Source organism: Hyaena hyaena, unplaced genomic scaffold (genome assembly GCF_003009895.1).
Source record: "Hyaena hyaena isolate Hyena2069 unplaced genomic scaffold, ASM300989v1 scaffold_597, whole genome shotgun sequence".
Lineage (NCBI taxonomy): Eukaryota > Metazoa > Chordata > Mammalia > Carnivora > Hyaenidae > Hyaena > Hyaena hyaena.
The window spans coordinates 1051840-1073518 of NW_024081231.1; the positions used below are offsets into that span (position 1 = coordinate 1051840).

Consider the following 21679-nt stretch of genomic DNA (forward strand, 5'->3'; position numbering starts at 1 on the left):
CGCAGGTCATGGCTCTGTGCTGACCACTCAGAGCCAGGAGCCTGCTTCGGATTCTGTGTCTCCCTGTCTCCGTACCCCTGACCCACTCACACTCTGTCTCTCTCTCTCTCTCTCTGCCTCAAATATAAACAAACATTAAAAAAAAATGAGTTGGGAAGGAACAACAATGCTCGACTGTATCCAGGACAGAGTTTGGGTCCCAGTTTTAGTTATGTTTTGATGAAGTCAGAGGTCAGAGTTCCAGTGTCCTGGTCTCTAAAGTGAGAACAACCTACCTTATAAGGCTGTGATTGAAGATTAACTGACAGAAGTATGTAAAACATTTTGTAAATGGCACAGCACCACACAGATATCAGATAGTGACCATCACAGCTGCCGGCTTTCTAAATGTGTTGGTGGTGGAGCATGATAATTGCTTTAGAAGAGGAACCAAGTTGTTTCTGTTGTTCATGATCTCCCAGCACATGGCCTACTGAGCTGCTGCTCCCGAGGTAGGTCCGTCACGATACTAACTGGCAGGTGAGCTCAGTTCTAGTAGAAAACAGACCAGCTCATTTTCATGTGGACACAGACCTTTTCCTCCATTCTTGCTTTATCAGATTTTCTGAACTATTTCCTTTTAGCATAATTATAAAACTTTTTGCTTTAAACTTTTAAACTTTTTGTTATAGGGACACCTGGACGGCTCAGTTGGTTAAGCATCATCTGACTCTTGATTTTGGCTCAGGTCATGATCTCACAGTTCATGGGTTTGAGGCCCACATTGGGCTTTATGCTGACAGCACGGATCTTCTTTGGGATTCTCTCCCTCTTTCTCTGGCCCTCCCCAGCTCACACACATGCTCTCTTTGTCTCTCTCTCAAAATAAATAAACTTAAAAAAATATTTTTATTATAAAAAATTTCAAACATATATAAAAGTGGAGAAAAAGGTATAACAAACCTCCATGTATATACATCACCAGCTTCAACAATTACCAACTCATTCACATCTTGTTTTACCTATTTCCCTCCCCATCCTGGATTACTTGGAAGCGAATTTCCAATATCATATTTTATCAACATATTTTTGCAGGTATCTCTAAAAGATGAGGATTCTCTGTATAAACATAACCAAAATATTACATCAAAACTAAACTAGAATTACTGTATTACTGTAATCCAATATCCATTTAGTATTTAAGTCTCTACAAATCTCTTAAAGATTTTTTTTTTTGTACTTTGTTCAAATCGATTAGGCAATTGGTAGATAAATATTGTCTTTTCTAATCCAAAGCTTCTTCATCCATCTCTATTTTTTTCCCTTGCAATTTATTTGTGAAGGAAGCTGGTTCGTCACATAGACTGTCTCACAACTACATCTTGACAATGGTGTGATTTAACATGCTCGTCTGCCCCTGTATTTCCTGTGAACTCACAGTTAAACCTAAAGGCTTGACCCAGTTCATGTGTGGTGTTTGGACAGAATGGTTAGTTGACAGGCATCCGTGTGTACTTCCATCAGGAAGCAACTCCTATTTGATTACCTCTGGTTGTGTGCACTTGGCAGCCACTCAGAATCCATGTCTATGGTGTTACTTCACGGGGACTGGAAAATGGCGATTTTTCTCCCATTACTTCTTCATTTATTAATTGGGATGCTATTATTATTAAAAGTTGATGTTTGAAATCAAAGCATGTACTTCCCACTTCCATGTTTGCCTGTAAATTTTTGCCTGATATGTTTTAGACAATATATCAGTTCCTTCCTAGCTACATATCTCATTAATAATGAAAAGATCATTTTAAAGTTTAATTAAAAAAAAAAAACGACTCCATTTGGCTTCTGAGGGAAACAACTGGGAAACATTATTCAGAAACCTTCAGTCAAAAGATAGAGAAGGACTGGTCCGCAGTACATCATTCCAATTCAAATGCAATTCTTTCAATTGTGAGGTTTTTTTTTAAATAATGTTTTAAAATATTTATTTTTGAGAGACAGAAAGAGTGTGAGCAGGGGAGGGGCAGAGAGAGTCAGAGACACAGAATCTGAAACAGGCTCCAGGCTCTGAGCTGTCAGTACAGAGCCAAATGTGGGGCTTGAACCCAAGAGCTGTGAGATCATGACCTAACCTGCAACCAAGAGTTGGATACTTAACCAACTGAGCTACCCAGGTGACCCACAACTGTGAGCTTTAGGACTCTGCTCAAGGTTTTTGACATTCTTATCCTCATTGGGTATTCTTACCCTCTTTTCTCATCTATAAAGCAGGCATAATAACACCTATCTTATGACTTCTGTGATGATTCATGATAAAATATGCAAAGAGCCTGTTCCAGTGGCTGAAAAATAGATGCTCAATAAATTATAGTTATTACTAGCTGCACCACTGTCTCCCCCATAACTAGCACAGTGCCTGGCAAACAGCGGTAGTTCAATAAATGCTGGGTGACTGAAGTGTTGATTGATTTTACTCTGTCCCAAGCTGATGGTGCTTTAATATTTCAAGACGTTGGGGATACAGATGTGAAGAAAAAGTCCTGAATTTATGCAGAAATGGAAGAGGGAATTCTTTGCTCCCAGGGTAATTATTCCAGTCAGCTCTTCTGAAAATAGGTACTATTAGTAACCCATAGGGTCAGGACAAGAGAGGGCAGCATGACCAGCTCAACTACATGAGAAGATGCGAGAAGGCCTCAATTTTCACCAAAAGGAAAATATACCAGCACTGTCATTATATTTGATTTGACCTGAGGTACATTACAGCCTCACTCAGTATAGTTGGTTCAACTGTATCCCACAGATATGTAGGCTAAGCGTCCTAAGCTCCAGATCTGAGAGTGTGACCTTATCTGAAAATAGTCTTTCTTTTTTTTTTTTTTTTTTTTTAAATATTTTTATATATTTCCAGGAGAGAGAGAGACAGCGTGAACAGGGGAGGGTCAGAGAGAGAGGGAGACACAGACTCCGAAACAGGCTCCAGGCTCTGAGCTGGCAGTCAGCACAGAGCCCGACGCGGGGCTCGAACCCACGAACCATGAGATCATGACCTAAGTGAAAGTCGGCCGCTTAACCAACTAAGCCACCCAGGCGCCCCTGAAAATAGTTTTTGAGAATGTAGTCAAGTTAATATGAGGTTTTACTGCATTAGGGTGGGCTCTAAATCCAATGACTAGTGTCCTTATAAGAAGGGACCAGAGGTATCAAGACACACAGGAAAAAAGATGGGGTGGAGACAGAGTCAGAAATTACTGTTATGCTGCATAAACCAAGAAATGGCAAGAATTACCAGTAACGAGGCAGGAAGGTCTGACTATTCCCTACAGCTGGTGGAGGGAACATGGCCCTACTGACACACTGTTTAGGATTTCTAGCCCCCAGAACTGTGAGAGAATAAATTTCTCTTGGTTTGGGTCACCCAATTTGAGGTAAGTTGTTATGGCAGCACTAGGAAATGAATACGTTCAGTGGACGGAGACCAAAGATATAGACACCTATGCCTACAACTGTCTAGTGAGAGGAAAGGAGAAAAGGATCCCAGACAAGAGAACCTGTTCCATTTTAATTCATCTTATGTTAACTGGGCCTATGGCTGACTCTTCAAAGCTATGCAAGTACCAGCAGGCAAGCCTGCTTTACCTGAAAAGCAAGTAGGCAGAAGTCCTGAAACTTGTTGGCACTAATACTTTGGGAATGAGCATGCTCTCTGTGGAATCTGGCAGGGGGAAAGGGGAAACAATGCTGTCTAGGCAGGCGTGGTAGGGGGAACACTCTAGCCTAGGCATCCACCTTTCTATCCTTACTGTATCTCAGGAAGCCTCTATGGTCTAAAGGCGATGTTCCCAAACACTCCGGTAGTCACCTAATCACGCTGAGCCCCAGCATACCACCCCTCGCACTGGGAGAAGTCAATGCAGTGTTGTGGTAGAGAACCTGGTGTGCAGACGGTGCTGGCTTGGTACCTTATGTAAAACCACTGTCTGGATATGTGCAAGCAGGAAATTGTGGTGGGGGCCATTCACCAACACTCACTGTGCCCCCTTTGTGTGCCAGGCACCGGGCTGGACACTGGAGAAATGAAGAATGAGCTACAGTCTTTGATAAACTGATTATATGGGATATGGGATTAGAGATGGCTTCTTTTTTCCTTAAATTGTCTTTTCATGTTATAATAATGTTTTTACAATAAAATGCTTAAAATTGAAACTCAGATCTAATTTTTAAAAAAGATGTGGGAAAAGCAGTCATGGGCTGCTTTTGTTATTATTTATTTAACAAATATATATGTGTATATATTTACATTGCTCAATCCTTCAGCAAGGCAATGTGCCAGGCACCTAGGGAGACAGTGCTGCCCTCCAACTTACCCCCACCCACACTGCACGCTAACATGGGGTCAGTAGCACATGATTTCACACTTAATTGGTAGCTAATTATTTCAGATGTGCTAGTTTTATTTTCCCAGATTAGCTCCCCCAGGGCAAGAATTATCTCCTTTCACACCATCTGTTAGCACCTACTCAAAAGCCCACCATGCCCCGGGATTAGCTGACCTTGCAGATGGAACTCTGTGCCTGACTTCTACCTTTCCGGTAAACGAGCCAGGACAAGCTGCTCAGTGGTTACGTCAGGGCAAAGGAGACAGAAGAGACTGTGACTAAGCATCCCTCTCACTTTTAGGGTCTGCTTAATCATTTCCTATTGGTTCACCCTGAAATGGCACCACTGAGACCATAGCGCAAAGCCTGAGAGAGGGTCTAAGGGATCCACCTATGAGGCACCAGTGCCCAGGAGATAGATGTGAGCATGCGTGTACACGTGCGCACATGTGCACTGGCATGCGAACAGCACCTGCAGCCTAAAGCCAATACAAGCCTTCTCAGTGACTTTAGAATTTTATTGTTCTGCTGTGGCTGCCACAGATACCTGGGATACTTGCTGGAAGCAAAAAGGAGAAGAGGCCCCACACATCTCGGAAATGTGGGGACAGACATATTAAGTGTCAGACACTGTGCTAGGTTCTCTACTTCTACTCTTTTATTTATTCCACTCAGAGGCCCTACTAGGTAGTCCTAACCCTGTTCAATGGTTGGGAAACTGCCCAGAAAGGGCAGAGCCAGGATTGGATCTTGTGCTCTAGAGTCCAGCACAGACTTCCTGTATGACCACAGTTCAACACAACGGCGATATGTGCTCACAGAGCTAGGATCAAGCAAAGATGTTAGTCCCAGCCATTTTCTTCCATACCCAAAGCCATCGCTCACCGGTAGAAGCACTGAGCTTTGAAGACTCAAATGACTCCACAAAGCTGGCCTCTATGCATATTTCCAGCCTCAGACAGAGGAGAAAAAGAGGACCCCGCTGTAACTACCAAAGTGAGCTAAAAAGCTGTGTCCTCCCTCCTCTGCAGGCCCAGCAGCTAATTGAGGTTAGAGCCATAGAAACCAAACAAAAGGCTCCCAGGAGCCCACACAGCCTAGCCGACCTGCTGCCAGCCACTGTGGGAAGAGAAAAAGGGAGCCCCTCCCTCCTTCATTCCTCACCAGTTTAATGAAGATTTGGCCTGTCATCTTCCCAGGGAACAAACTCCATGGCTATCTGAAAGGGACTAGTTTTTATTCTCAAACAACACAGCAGATCTGCATTTGAAACCAAGAGTCAGCAATAAAATGGGTCATAAACATGTATATGAGGTTATAAGCCCTGAGAAGTGACTGGATTTCTCCCAGCCTGTGGGTCTATCAAAACCAAACTCCTGAGGAAGTCCCTCAATGTCACCACCAGGGAGCGGGGAAAGGTTGGTGGAGGTCATGGCTCTCCCTGTGCTACTACTACAGACGGCACTCTCGAGGCCAGGACCTCCTTGGTTTCAAAGCTACAGGCTTAGCTTGACGCCATCCACCAGCAAATGAGAATTTCCAGCTTTCTTTGCAGGTTTGGGACGATTATGAAAAAAAGTCACATTAACATTCTAAAATGTCCATGATTCTAGCACAAAAATGACAGATTGATGGACTGATTGACTGAATGACTAAAAAAGTACCATAAGCAAATACTATCTTTGAATCCAGCAAAGAAACCCAATCATTTTCTTCTTAAAGTTATTTTTTAATCTTCTTTAAATCCCTCTTTTGGAGACAGAAATTCCAGGAAAAAGTTGTTATTATTCCAATACTACAATATTCTACTATTAATGTCTCCAAGGGCCTTGAACTTCTTTGTCGTAAGCTGACAAGTTAGCTATTTCTGGGACTAAGCCTAGCTCTTTTCACAAAGGGAGGAAGTTATCACATGAAAACAGATAGATTTTTCTTTTATGGATCTAAGACATGGCAATCATATGAACTCTAATAAAAATTATTATGGTTTTTTGGAAGATCTGACATCTATTAAATACATCTACTATATCAAGCATTTTTCTTTGAATATTAAATACAGTGTTTTCATTCACCTTCATAATAACCCTCTAAAACTGTTATTAGATGCTTTTAATTTTGCATAAAAAGACACTGAAGCTTGGGGCCCCTGGGTGGCTCAGTCAGTTAAGTGTTCTGATTCTTGATTTTAGCTCAGATCATGATCCCAGGGTCATGGGATTGAGCCCCAGGTTGGGCTCTGTGCTGGCTGTGGAGCCTGCTTAAGATTCTCCGTCATTCTCTGCCCCCCTTCTTAAAATAAAATAAATAAAATAAAATAAACACTGAAGCTCAGAAAAGTTAAGTGCATTATACAAGGTCAAATTGCTAGTAAGTAGAGAAGCCAGTATTCAAATTAGGCAGTTAGCTGCCAAAAGACTTGTGGGTAGATGGTAAAGGGATACTTTGTTCACTACAACAGTATATGAACACAGCATGGGTTGCCTCTCTAGAATGTGCTTCCTTCAAAATAAGAGGTGTTCAGGCAGTGACTACAGGAGTGAGAACTTCAGCTTCACCTGGGACTCAGGTCCCTGGTGATACTCAGCTCTTCAATTTCCATTGCATTGTGCTACTTAGTATCAACATGATTCTATTTTCTAGGTTTGGACAGATCCGATAGTTAGATTTTTCATCGTTGTCAGAAAGTATGTCATTCAAAGAGCAGAGGATCAGTTTGTCATCCCAGGTGATCTTCCGATTCTCATCTAAAGAAAAGATGTTGGTTTGCACACCTGCTCTGAAACTGCCTCTCTGTCTTCATCTTGGAAGGGGATGGTAAGTCTGAGTTTGTCAAAGTCTCTGTTCTAAAGTCAATCTCTGCAGTGAGAAAGGTGCTACGCAGCACCTGCAGCGCACATTACTCTCAAGCAAGCTCCAGCCAGAATGGATGTCAAAGTTCAAGCACGGCCATGAGGCTAAAGATAATCCTGATAATTAGAGGTCAGGTAAGATTGCATTAAACCAGCCTCCCATAAGTCACCGTGCAGCCTCCAGGCCATTAGTAATTGGCCAAACCAATCCCCACATCCTCTCTGTGGGAAGTGCTGAATCTAACAAGTACCTGTAAAAGAGAAGTGAAATATTAGACTTGTTGAAAGATCTCTCATTTTGTCTCCCTATTCTTTTCCTTCTCGTCATTTACTTAAATATTAGGACACAATTCAAGTCCCACCGCACATTATACAGCTTTCAAAACAAAGGAATTTGATAACGTATTAAGTTTATCATCCAGCCGTGAATTAATTAAGATAAGAATCTTTCTGAGAGAGAGACAGACAGACAGACAGACAGCGTGAGCAGAAGAGGGACAGAGAGAGGGAGATATAGAATCTGAAACAGGCTCCAGGCTCTGACCTAGCTGTCAGCACAGAGCCCGATGTGGGACTCGAACCCACGAACCGTGATATCATGACCTGAGCCACAGTCAGACGCTTAACCGACTGAGCCACCCAGGCACCCCTAAGATAAGAATCTTGACCAAGTTTCTAGAACCTTTAAAACAGTGAAAACCACCTTTTATTATTCCAAGGGCCCACAACTAGAATTCTAGCCCTTAAGCAAGCTTTTCACATCTGCCTCTCTTTCTGCTTCCAGTTCTTTGCTAACTGTCTCCAAAATGCCTTTCCTGGGCATCTGGAAGGAAAGATAAATGTATCTTTTTTTAGGGATTTGAAGCGTGTGGGCCGTTGTTACTTCTACACGTGAGGCTGGTGCAAGGAAGCCCTGGCAAATGGAAGGCAGAGACAGAGCACTGGGAAGACTGGAGAAGAATAAACACAACAGGAGGTTTGGAAACACCTGACAGCAACTGGTGTGCCACCACAGGGAGCCGGGCTGCTCTTCTGAATAAAGATGTGCTGCCACTTCCAAGCCATCTCACTTATAAAATCCGTAGGTACTGAGGCACCTGCGTGGCTCAGTTGGTTAAGTGTCCAAGTCTTGATTTCGGCTCAGTCATGATCCCAGGATTGTGGGACCTAGCCCTGCATCTGGCTCTGTGATGAGCATGGAGCCTGTTTAAGGTTCTCTCTTTCTCTCCCTCTGCCCCTGTTCCTTGCTCACTCTCTCTCTCTCTCAAATAAAAAAAAAATTTAAGTACTAGGGATATAATGTACAACATGATAAGCATAGTTAACACCACTGTAGGGTATACAGAAAAGTTAGTAAGAGAGTAGATCCTAAGAGTTCTCATCACAAAGAGAAAAATTTTTAATTTTCTTCTTTTATATGAGAAGATGGATGTGAGCTGAACTTACTGTAGTAAGCATTTCACAACATATGTATATCAAATCATCACGTGGTACACCTTAAACTTATACAGTGATGTATGTCAGCTACTTTTTCAATAAAACTGGAAAGAAAGAATGCCTTCCTTCCCAAAAGACTGGACGCCAGTTTTAACTACAAGAGTCGGCACTAAAAATGGTGGCCCTTTCCCTGTATGAAGACTGACTAGAGATGCTCTCCAAGAACCAACTCTCTGTGGGGATGGAAAGGAAAGGAAATAGATGAAAGAACTGCCAAGAAAGAAAAGAAGGTACAGAGCAAGAGATCTCAATACGAACCCTAATCATGATGCTTTCAAAACTGACCAAGTATGTCACCAGTCCCTCAACACTTCCTGTCATTTCCATCAAATGAGATGTACAGGGACAGTCTGGGGAGACAGATGAAACAGGAGAGGAAGATGCTGGGTGAAGAACAGCCACTGTTCCACTTCTCAAGAGCTGTTCTTTCTGTTGGTTCTGTGGACACAGCTGTGGCTACCTGAAAAATCCTGCATCTACAAGGGAGATATAGGACAGAATGGAGGAAGGGGAAAAAGATTTAAATTAGAGGAAGGCCAGGATTTCAGACCATGGGTGTGGATCCTACAAGCTTCATAAATAATATTCTTGGTTTACCATGGAGTCAGGCCTGCCAAAATTTACACCACAACTTGAAACCTAATCGAGGAAGGTCTTTCAAAAAAAATATCAACATGAGAAAAGATAAAAAAAAAACTGCTTTGTTAAGAGTAAGAGTTAATGAAGCATATTTAGGGAAGAGAAAATTTAGGGATAGAGGAGAGGGACAAATACACAGTATGGTGCTTGAAGGAGCTAGGTTCTTTTTTTTTTTTTATTGAAAAAGCCATTACTTTTATTAGAAACAAATAATGCTTCTCAAGATGTTGGCAACAGGTCAAAGTATAGACATATGTTTCATACAGTGTATTTCTCCCTTTAATTATATTCCAGAAGGAGGTGGAATACCTCCTTGGCTGTGGGAAGCAGAAGTGTTTGACGGACTGTGTAAACTGGTCTCCTTGTACACAAACCATGCATTTCCTCCCCAAAGTATCATATTCAGAAAGCCAAAGATCACAGACACATTTAGGGATCCCATACTAGTAACAGAGACAAAGTAACACGTCACTTCTTGAGGGCTACAAGGCTGAAGTTCCTTGACAATACCGTGACCAGTAGCTATTTTAATATCTGTAAGAGCTTTAGCCCAGGCTGAAGTGCTCACCAACCACAGAAAAGTGGCAACAAGAGTAACAACAAAGTCAATCATGGGAAGTTTTCGACTATCCCGATACAGATTCATATAACCAACATAGAGCAGAAGGGCAGCTAGGCAGTACAGGAAGACAAAGACTGCAAACGTAACGTAGAACTGCGCAGAAGAAGAGTAATCTCCAATAAGGACGTAATTATTCCAATTTACATCACACACGTTTGCATGTGGAGATCCCTGAAATGATGCTTCATTCAACCTGAATGGATAGCCAAAAGCAGCTGTGATCGTTTTAGTTTCATTAGGTTTAGAACAAGTCACTTGAATTTCTGTTTTGCCCTTAAAACCTCCACAGGTGGCAAAAGCAAAGATAGAAGCAATCCACTCGAGGACCTTGATGAAGCCGAGCGGCTCCTTGAGTGGGTTGAGGTTGAGCTGGAAGGAGGACATCCTCTGAAGGAAGGAGGGAGAGAGAGTCAGGACAGCAGGGCGGAGGAGGAGGGGGACCGACAAGACCCAGCAGCCTGGCGGCGAGGAAGGGCAGGCGGGGTGAAGGAGCTAGGTTCTTGACAAGGTGAAAGGATCCAATGAAGACTGGGTTTTAGCAGAGCTTAGCAACATAGAGACTGAATATCTGGGAGGGGTTACCCAGGATTGACAACTGTCCAAGGGGTATGGTGTTCAGGGAGTCAGAGAACTCTAAGGCTATTGTAGAGTACTGAAGAAAAAACTGCCCTTGGGGTCCAGCCGGGGTTGGAAAGCCGGTGAAACCAGGAAATCACCCAGTGAAGTTCCAATTGAAAATGACATCTGAAGGTTGACATGCCGTAAAATAGCTGAGAGGACAAGGTTCAGTAATAGCTGACATCTATATAATGTTCTTGGTTTATAAGGTAACGTGACATTGCATACTTCATTTTTCAATAAATCCTGTGAGGTAGTCACAGATGTATACATGTGTCAAAGCTCATCACATTGTACACTGTAAATATGCTTAGTGTCGTCAATGCCTATTACACCTCAGTAAAGCTGGGGAAAGATATAATGGTATACAGATCTTAAATGGGGGCCCTGTAATCATATGAATTTCTGTAACTTTTGTGGTAGAGATTTCCCATGTTCATGAATATTGGTATTCTCTACTTTCTGGCCACATAGTTAGGCCACATTTTCCAGCTTCTCTGGCTATAAGGCGTGGCCAGGCCCTGAGTTCTGCCAATACGATGTGCACCTCCACCTCCTACCCACTACCTGTCTGGAGGAGATTCTGAGGACACATTGTAGCTTGGGTCCCTGAACTCTGAAGCACAGCACCCTGTCTCCACCCTGCATTCACCGTGGTATGAATGAAAAATAAACTTGGAACCATGCAGAACCACTGAAAACTTGGACTTGGGAGAGCAGTTAGTCTCCTGGACAAGGACCTTATATAAATAATAATTATTAACACATACCAATATAATATACAGTCTATTAAACCTATAAAGTATAATGTAAAGTGTATCACTAGTATAATGTGTTATATAATACATATTAATAAATTGGTGTATTAATATTCCTAATACCAACATTAATATTGGTAGAAGAACAGAGAGCAAACTATTGAAACTTAATAGGCCTTAGTTTTCTCCTCTGTGAAAAGGGAGAAGATTTTTCTACTTATCTCACAGGTTGTAATAAAGAATAAATAAAATTATGTATGTGAAAGCTTTTTGAAGTGTATCCCTCACCTACAATTATCATAACTGCTATTAAGAATATCTCTATTTGATTTCCTGAGGCCTAGTTCATGGTTTTACTTCCAGTGAGGTCCAGGTGACTTTTCTTTGTTCCAAGTTAAAAAGACCTTACTCTTAGCTCTAGTAAGTGCCTCATACTTGATATGATCTGAGAAGTCAGAATCTTAAGACCATTTACAGGGCTCATGCTTTCTGGTACAACATGGGAGATACGTGGGAGGATACATTCAAATGTAAATTCATAGATAATGGATACGTTTTTAAAAAATGAAAATACTATTCAGTATTCTTTTTTATTAAGAAATTTTTTTCCAAGTTTCTGTTTATTTTGAGAGAGAGAGAGAGAGACAGTGCAAGTGGGGAAGGGGCAGAGAGAGAGAGGAAGAGAGAGAATCCCAAGCAGGCTCTGCACTGTCAGCACAGAGCCCGACATGAGGCTTGATCCCACCAAAGTGCCAGAACATGACTTGCGCCAAAACCAAGAGTCAGACACTTAACCGAGTGAGCCGCCCAGGCACTCTATCTATGAATGAAGACAGGGGCTTCATTCATATTTTCTCATTTTATGAGTTTTTTCCCAAGGTCTGACCCTGAATTTATTTCTGAAGGTCACAAGGGAAGTGACGCAAGACAGATGTATTGATAACTGAAACCATCACTACTGGCAAAAGGGCCTGAAATTTCACTGAATGCTAACGATTCAGCAGTAGCAATGGAGCGATCACAGCAGTATGGGGCCTATGTGAGCCCACTCAAGACCTCCAGTCAACTCCTGGGGTTTGTTTCAGACTCTCCTGGGTAGTGCTACTGCTCATATAACCACAAAAAATTGGGCCGATAACATATTTGAAGTTCGTAAAGTCAGACACCTTAAACGAACGTCACTTCTTCCTTTTGGAATTAATGACCTTAATCTAAATGATGCCACAGTTAACAGATAACCCCAGAATCTCAGTGGCTTACAATTATAAGATTTATCTCTCCGATTACATCTATCAAGAATCCACCTCGGCTCTGTCGCACATCATTCCAAGGCCCAGGCCAGAAGAGCACCCCTGTCTAGAAGAGCAGACTCACCCCCAAGCACTCGTGGGCACTGCCCTAAGGATTCAGATGCTGGCTAACAGACGTCTCAGTATTTAACAGTACAGACCAAGCTAGAAACTGTTAAATGAAGTATATCCTATCTTCCTCGATGAAGATTTGTTCACAACAAACCAGAAGGCCAAGATGGAATGGCAGCTTGTTGGACCCCTTGGGGTTCCGCGCAGAAACATCCCTGTGCGGGAGCAAGCGGCCCTGCCTGAGGCGTGCCCCCTTCCTTCTCCTCCTCCCCAGCCACCACCCCCCCAGCCTGCACTGGGAAGGCTCCCCTGGCCCCACCCTCAAGCTCTGTTCCCAGGCCCTGTAAGCCTGGGCTGCACAACCCAGCAGCGTGGCCTGCACCTGGGTGCACAGGTCCAGGACAAGCTGGGAAGCAGGCCTGTGGCTGTCTAGGAAGAGGGTTCTGGAGTCCTGGGCACAGGGACTATACTCTGGAAAATGGGAACTGAGGACAAGTGAAGCCAGAGGAGCACCAAAACAGGGTCCAAGCCAGGGACTGTCTGAGTGTGGCATGTGGGGGACTCTGACAAAGGGAAAAGAATGGTGGTGGAAACACATTGAACTCTGTGCCTGAAGTATCACATCCACCTGCATTTCACGGCCAAGCCTGATGTCAACAGGGCAGGGTTATAGTATCATTCTGCGGGGGGGGGGGGGGGGGGGCTATATCAGAGAGAGGGACAGTGAATATTTTCACCAGGAATAGCATCTTCTTTCCTTAGACACCAGTACTGGGTGGGGTGTTTACGGAAGGAGGAAAACAAAATCCAGGAGTTGAAAATAAACATTAACAGTTCACATCTGGTTGATTTTTTAAATGCAATGAATAGGCACAGTGCCTTGCAAGTAGCAAACCCTCAGTGGAAAGGGGGAGAATTAGACTGAAATATGCCAAAGTAGAAAATGCCCCTACAATCCCAGCATCCTCTGCAGGAAAACAACAATTACTTGGCAAAGGGAAAACAGTTAAGTCTCCCGGGATACATTCTGGCTCAGACTAATAACGTGTTGCTTGAGGCAACCAATTTGTACCAAACAAGCCAATCCTGAATTGGCAGGGGCGGGGGGAGAGCATGCAAGTAAACCTGGCAGTTGCTCCCTAACCCCCCATTCCCCCCCACCTCTTTTCAGTAAAGCTTTTCCTTCCAATTTCACTTCTGCAGAAAAAAGCCAAAGACACGAGTGGTTTCACAAAGTATGTTGAGTGAGCCTACCCTTCAGTCAATGAGATCTGAGAGAATAAAAAGAAACTGCCTTTCTGTAAAGGGGGTCCAAGGACATAAAACAGAACTTATTTGGGGTTTAACTGTTTTTCCACAACTTTCAGAAATTTTCTTCCCACAGACTGGATGCCTGCTCTTAAATAGGAGGAATTCTAAAAACTATACTATATTGCCATATCATAATGGCTACTCCTTATCATATTCCAGGAACTCTATGGACCAGGTCTCATTTAACCCTCAGAACAAGCATGCAAGCTCGGTATTACCATTATTATTTCCATTCCACAGCTGAGAAACTAAAAGTCAGTGTGATTAATTTGCTGAATATCACAGAGCAGGAGAGTAGTAGAGATGGTGTTTGGTCTATCAAACACAGAGAACGATAGCTTTTCATTACACTATAACTACCTCCTGCCAAGAATAAGCAAGTAGTATTACATCGGTGAAAAGTTAAATACAAGTACATGATCACAGTATTTGAAATACTAGCTACCAACACCCACACAGCAAAGAGGCCAGCACTCGACACCCTCCCCCACAAATAAGCCTTCCCCTAAACAGACACATCCATTATATAAAAACTTTAAAAATACCTCCCGTAACATATTTAATTTTCTAAATTCATATTTTCATTCTTATTTTCTCTGACTTTTAGAGTGATCTATGAATATTATACATAATTCAGATCTACAGAAATATGGTAAAGAAAGTCCCTGAGATAATCAATATTATCAGTTTGAGATATATCTTATCAAACTTTTTTCTATATACTTAGAAATATATATACACACACATATATATACATATGTGTTCACACAGACAGAAAGACATACACACACTAATACCACAAGGGTATATATAGGCCAATATAGCAAAATGATTATATGTTCTATTCTCTAACCTACCTTTTTCTTTTCTTTTTTTTTAATGTTTATTTTGAGAGAAGTGGGGAGGGGCAGAGAGAAAGGGAGAGAGAGAATCCCAAGCAGGCTCCAAGCTGTCTGCACAGAGCCCAATGTAGGGCTTGAACTCTGTGACCATGAGATTAGACCTGAGCCAAAACCAAGAGTTGGACGCTTAACTGGCTGAGCCCCCAAGGTGCCCCTCTAACCTTTCTTTTTCAATTAACAATATAATTGGGACACATTCCCTGACTGCATAGCATTCCATTTTACTTGATTACTTGGTTGGATATTAGGGTTTTGTTTGCTTTTACCAGTGTAAACAGGGCTGCATGCATCCCTAGGCACATGTCTAGTTATTTTCTAGGGATAAACTAAGAGTTACAGAGTGGGACATTTAAACTAACACTAAAGGTTAGAAAGGTTTTTCCACACTCCAGGCATGCAAAGTCCCAATTCTCCACTCCCAACACAAGATGCTTTTAATTATTTAAACTATACCAAGCCAACAGACATTGTTGTTTAATCTGTACAAGTGAATGGGGATTAATCATCTCTTTATATCACTTCTTTGCATTTCTTCTTTTGTGAACAAATTTACTTTTGAACTAGCCAATGAGTCTAGCAGGATCCACCAAGCCATTCTGTAGATAAGCAGGTGAAAAGGCTGAGTGCGGGATTTATTAAGCACAACCAATTCCTTTCCCCTTACTATAGCTGTGGGAAGTAGGCTCTAAGTGGAGCATCAGATGCAAACTCCAGTTTTTATAGCAAGTGGCACTGCTAATGATGGCTCCAGAAAGACTACAGAGGATGAGTTTATAGTGTCATATGCGTATCTTGGGTAGGGAAGGGAAAAGCCTTCTTAGTTGTGTTTGCATCTTGTTATGCATGTTTGCAACATGTTTCATATATCGGAATCTTAATCCTTTAGTACCTCAGCATGTGACTTTATTTGGAGATAGGGTCTTTAAAGAGATTGTTATATTAAAATGAGGTCTTGAGGGTGGGCCCTAATCCAGTATGACCATCCTTATAAGAAGAGATCAGGACACAGACACAGCCAAAGACAATACCATTTGAAGAAACAGGAAAGAGGCTTCAGAAGAAGCCAACTCTGTTAATGCCTTGACCTTGGACATATGGCCTCCAGAATTAGGAGGAAATAAATTTCTGTTGTTTAAGCCATTGAGTCTATGGCCATCCTCATAAACTAATACATATAGCATTCCACATCAGTTGTCCATTTCACAGCAAAAGAGCTGATGAACACCCTTGGTGCTGCCACTGTGAAGGGCTAGTAGCATCTTGTTGATGTTTATAACCTTGTGTGTGTTTAGCACTTCTGTTTCTAGATGAACCATAAGGTGGTGACATGAATTTGTTCTTGAAGCTCATGGAAGATGTGACCCCTACCAAAGATAGCTGCTCTTTTATAGGAAATAGCATAATCCATTTCCTCACTTGACCCATAATCTATTTCCTCACTTAAGCCAAGAATTCATTCTCTCCCTTGGAAGAAGCATGGAAAGTTAACTCCCATTTCTAAAGGAAGCCTATGTTAATAAAACATTAATAAAGAGCATTTCTAAGCTCTGAGGAATTTGCAAATGGAAGGAAGAGATGCCACTGCGGTAAAGTCAGGTGGGGTGAGAACAGATCTGTTAGGAAAAAAGCACTTTAGCACATCTTCAATAAGATGGCCTGCCATTCTGCAATAGAGCCCCCAAAGAGAATTACAAAGACCCAGACCTTGCCCCACCCAGACTTCAGCACCAAGAAAAGAGATGTGTGATCTAGGATACATTAGCTTGGGAGTCAAGAGACTTTCCATGGCCATGTCTCATTAAGGTGCCAAAATTATTAAACACACACACACACACACACACACACAGAGTTGGATCTGAGAGCTTTCATCTACACTGGCTCCAATGCTTTTTTTCATGAATGCATTGAACCCTCAAGAAAGAGGAGCCATTGTTTAATTCAGGGGGAAAAAAAGGTGATGATAAAACATTCAGAGAGGACTGAAATGAACAATAGCGAGTTGTGCCTGGCCAATCTCTCAGGTTTTTAAATGTTTCAAAGGATGGGTAAGGGACAAAGAATTATAAGGCCTGACTCTGCTGCTAATACTTAGGCCTTGGCTTTCTCCGCCAACCCCCCCATAAAATGAAGAAATTCTACTAAGTAATCTCTTAAATTTCCTCTAACTGTAAAGGTCTATGATAGTTAAAGGATCCAAACCAGTCATTATGATCCTAGACAAAATACGAAGACATCTATTTCCAGAAGCTTCAGGGCTAATGACAACACTTGAGAGGGCATGGAATACTTGCACTGTAGTTTGAGCTTTTTATGTCCACTGATATTTTGTTGAGTTGGAGTTAACATTTTATTACCCGAAAAAAGCACAGCTCATGATTCTTTCTAGAGTCTGACTTTGCTGGGTACTGAGTGATGTGAACAAGTCCTAATCTCATTTAAATCAGTGATGTTATATCACTCACCCAGGAACCTACTTAAAGTGGAATATAACATCTTAAATGGGTGAATCTGAGGTCATACTTTAAAATATTCCATAGAGTCGTTAGAAATTATGACCAGATAAAACCATTTCTATTTTTCAAAATTCTCTTTCTTAATGGTTGTACTTGGGACCAAAGTACCTAGAAGCAAGCTTTTCTTTTTTTCTGAGGTAGGAGGCAAGGATATAATGCTGATGCAATCTGGCAACAAGAGATGTGACTGAAAACATCCACTGGACACCTCATTAGTTCCAGACATTGTATTGGAGACCAGACTCTTGGGACAATCCGGGTAGGAAAACATCAGTGTCGCCCATAAGACCTGGGTATGGCTGGGAGGTGAAAGAACCATGCAAAGAACTCTCCTACCAAAAACAGAAGGGGTGGAAGAGGTACTGTGACCTAGAGTAAAGGGGGGGAGAGAACTCTTTCAGGGTAGCTCACTCAGGAATGGCCTCTCTTCAGGAACATACATGGCACAAAGTAAGGACCTTGCATGAAAAAACCTCACTTGAATTTTGTCTTAAACAATCAGTAGGGACTTTGTCATATGGAGAAAAAAGGAGTTATTCAGGGTAAAAAGCAGGAGTAAGTAGAGGCATAGAATGGAATATTCTGAAGTAAAATGGGAGAAACAGTATGATTGGGGTTCCATCCATTCTAAATACTAAATGTCTTTTGAATCTGTTCAGTTTCCTCTAACCTAATCCAGTCCCTTAGACCAGGGCACCATATATGCTATCTGAATTCCTGCTGATGTTAGCACTACCAGTAATACAGCCAATAACTACCATGATTCCCAAGGGGCAATGAGATGAGTGATCCTTTGAGATATCTGTCACAACGATAATGTGATATGGAAAACACCTGTGATTTCTGTTGATGATTAAGTGGAAGGTATTGCTAATTCCACTGGGGTTTGTTGCCTGCATCCATAATTAAGGGAAATGTTCATTGTACTAACCTCCCTAGAGGTGAGAGGCAATAAAGGTCTATCCTCCAAATTCATGGCCCAGTTTTGATCACCTGTTTAGACCTGAAAGAACAGAACATTTTAAACTCTGCCTTATGGGACTGGGTGCAGAGAAGTGGCCCTTCCAGTGAGCTCAGCCACAAGAGGGGCACAGCTGCAGAGTGTTGACAAGCCTGGGTGTCAATCTCAATTTTGTCACTTAAGTAATGTGTAGCTCTGGGCACTGGTGTCCTCATCTATAAAAGGAAAATCATAAGACTGAAAAGAACATAAAAGAAGGTAATCAATAAAAGGCATTTCAGCTGTCACCTCCTCTTTAGGATTGGTACATTAGCAACTCTACAAGGGACTTGCAGAATTTCGGCTTGGAGGTCATGTTTTTAAAAAAAATTTTTTTTTAAATTTTTATTTATTTTTGAAAGAGAGGGAGACATAGAGTGCAAGCAACAGAGGGACAGAGAGAGAGGGTGACACAGGATTTGAAGCAAGCTCCAGGCTCTGAGCTGTCAGTATAGAGCCCAATGTGGGGCTGGAAAGTCACAGACCACAAGACTGTGACCCAAGCCAAAGTAGGACGCCCAACCAACTGAGTCACCCAAGTGCTCCAGAAGGCCACAGGTTTTTAATTAAGCAGTCCCACAATATCCAGTTAAGAGTCTCTTTTGGAACACAGCATCTTACCCTCTTTCATTCTTTCTCAGTTTTTGCTCCACATATTTGGTTCATAGCCACAATAACCTATTTCACTTACACAGAAAAGCCTTCTCCAATTCACCATCTTTGCACTGCAGTGACTAAATAGGGAAGAGACTGCAAAAAGTATAAGATAGGTGAGATTCTGAGACACCCAACTTAGAGAGCACCCTCCACCATACCCACACACCACCATGTAAATCAATTTTTAAAAAACATTTAAAAGGTTACAGCAATCCCCCCAAAAAGAACAGGAAAAACAAAATGAATGGACACTTCTGGAGAGCTGCCCAACACTGAAAGACAGGGGAAAGAGGCGTCCTTCCACACAAGCTTCTTTTTGTTCTCTTAATTCCTTCCTGTCCTGAAGCTACTGGCACACTCAGGCACAGGTAAATGGAGCACAGGTTTAGGAATAAGGGTCTTGCAGACCTAGATCAGAATAGTTCATTTCTTCCACAAAGATCCATTGTATAATTTCAATGTGCCAGGCAGTGTGCTGAGAATATAAAATGAAGAGCATGGTGTGATTTCTGCTTCCAAGAGGGCCTCAGATGAGTGGGAGCCCAAAACAAGTCACTGCTGTCCAATGAGATGAGCACATAAGGCACGTTTGTACTTAGCTCCTGGGGGACACACAGGAGGTGGCAGCAGCTGTGTGGAAGGGTCTCTACAACAGCTTCCCACAGCCCACTGCGTCCAAAAACACTGGCCTTTCATGGCACCAGGCAGGTGAGCCGAGAAGAGAGTTGGGTGGAATTCTGGCACTACCCCTTTAAGTTGTATAACTTTAAAGTGGGGGATCAATATCTATTTTTAAGACGATGAAAATTAAATGAAATTGTGTGTGTGTAGCAGATTCCTGACATAATAGATATCTATAAATAGAAACTATTTTTAAAATTATGTATGAAAAACCTTTTAATGGCAAAAAAATCTGTTTGCAGATTATTACATATAACTTATTCATTTTTGTTTTCATAACAACTAGTAAATACCAGTTTTACTCAATAAACATTTGTGTTTCTGAGAAAACTTTTGAACCTCTCTGGAGAAACTTTCAAAGCAACCTGTCATTAGAGCTGTTTTTGCTTGTTTGTTTGTTGGAAGCACTGACTGAAATCCAAAATGCACAACTTAATAGGGACAAGAATATCAAGGATCCTGGGGCACCCTATAAACGGAAATGAGGCCAAATTTACATATGTTAATGAAAGAGAAAAATGATGTAAATTGTTTTTTTTTTTTTTTTTTTTTAATTTCTAGGAGAGCGAGAGACAGCGTGAGCAGGGGAGGGTCAGAGAGAGAGGGAGTCACAGACTGAAACAGGCTCCAGGCTCCGAGCTGGCAGTCAGCACAGAGCCCGACGCGGGGCTCGAACCCACAAACCACGAGATCATGACCTAAGCGAAAGTCGGACGCTTAACCGACTAAGCCACTCAGGCGCCCCATTTCTTAAAAAAACGTTCTACTGTTCTTTGATTTTGAGGAAGAGACTATTGTTCAGGAAGAATATGAATACTGCTGAAATTTGTAGCTAGGCAAAACAATTTAAAAAACAAATTAACTCAGTTTTGTCTTCCAGGAAAATATATTCAAGTTAAAAAAAATCATGAAATATGAATGCATCTTGAGACAACAAGAATCCCCCTATGACCCCATAATGCAGGATGATAATTACTGTTTACTGGGAATCTGGGCCCCCAATTCCGGTCGACTGCTCTACCAGCTGCAGCAGGATTAGGACAAAACCAATAACAGAGAAACAGGTCATGTCTTGTAAGGAGTCACGCAGCCCTGAGGATGCTCTCCCCCCATTCTTAACTAACAACGACCAGAGAAACTTTCTGAGCATCTAAAAAGTTCTTGTCACAAAAATTGATATCTCAAGTCCATAGCTTTCTACCCAGCATAAAAATTTATTTCTGAGAAAAAGAGTCAAAAAGCTCTGGGGATATTCTACTGCTCTGGCAGAATTCCACTGTGATCAGTTAAATGCAAATGAATCAAGAACATATGGTCTACATTTGTTTTAAGACCCAGGAGGGCTTAACACAAAGTCTGGCAAAATGTAGTTCTAGGTCTGTTGAATCTAGAATTAAAAAAAAAAAAAAGTGGCCAAGAGGTAGAGCAGAGCATGCAACACAGCAGGGCTAACTTTGTGAATCAGGCAAATTTATCAAAGTATTTTTTCTGGTTTCTCTGGTTTCCCAACACTTTAGCAATGGCATAAACTTCCAAGTCAAATTTGCCAATTTATGTATGTATGGGTTTTTGTACATTGAGATCTGACCAGGTAGTCAGTATGGACTAACAGAAGGCTAAATGTATTTTTTTTTTTTTTTTTACAAATAGTTTATTGTCAAATTGGTTTCCATATAACACCCAGTGCTCATCCCCACAAGTGCCCCCTCCCCCCCACATCCATCAGTCCTCAGTTTGTTTCTCAGCATTCAAGAGTCTCTCATGGTTTGCCTCCCTCCCTTTCCCTCACCATTTCCCGCCTTCTTCTCCCCCATGGTCCTCCGTTAAGTTCCTCCTAATCCTCCTATACGTGCAAACATATGATATTTGTCCTTCTCTGCCTGACTTATTTCGCTAAGCATAACACCCTCAAG

General features: G+C 41.9%; 2 protein-coding genes and 1 non-coding gene across 4 annotated transcripts in view; all 3 read right to left on the bottom strand.

The window, feature by feature from the left end:
• The window catches only part of STON2 (stonin 2), a 113590-nt gene that overhangs the window by 59509 nt on the left and 32402 nt on the right, over positions 1–21679 (bottom strand). The window lies entirely within an intron of this gene.
• Positions 7768–7852, bottom strand: TRNAH-GUG. Its single transcript has one exon. It is a non-coding gene; the product is annotated as a tRNA-His (tRNA).
• On the bottom strand, positions 9524–10441 carry LOC120248622 (synaptophysin-like protein 1). Its single transcript, XM_039257032.1, has one exon. It carries the CDS (start codon positions 10347–10349, stop codon positions 9627–9629), a length of 723 nt encoding a protein of 240 aa, XP_039112963.1. The 5' UTR covers positions 10350–10441; the 3' UTR covers positions 9524–9626.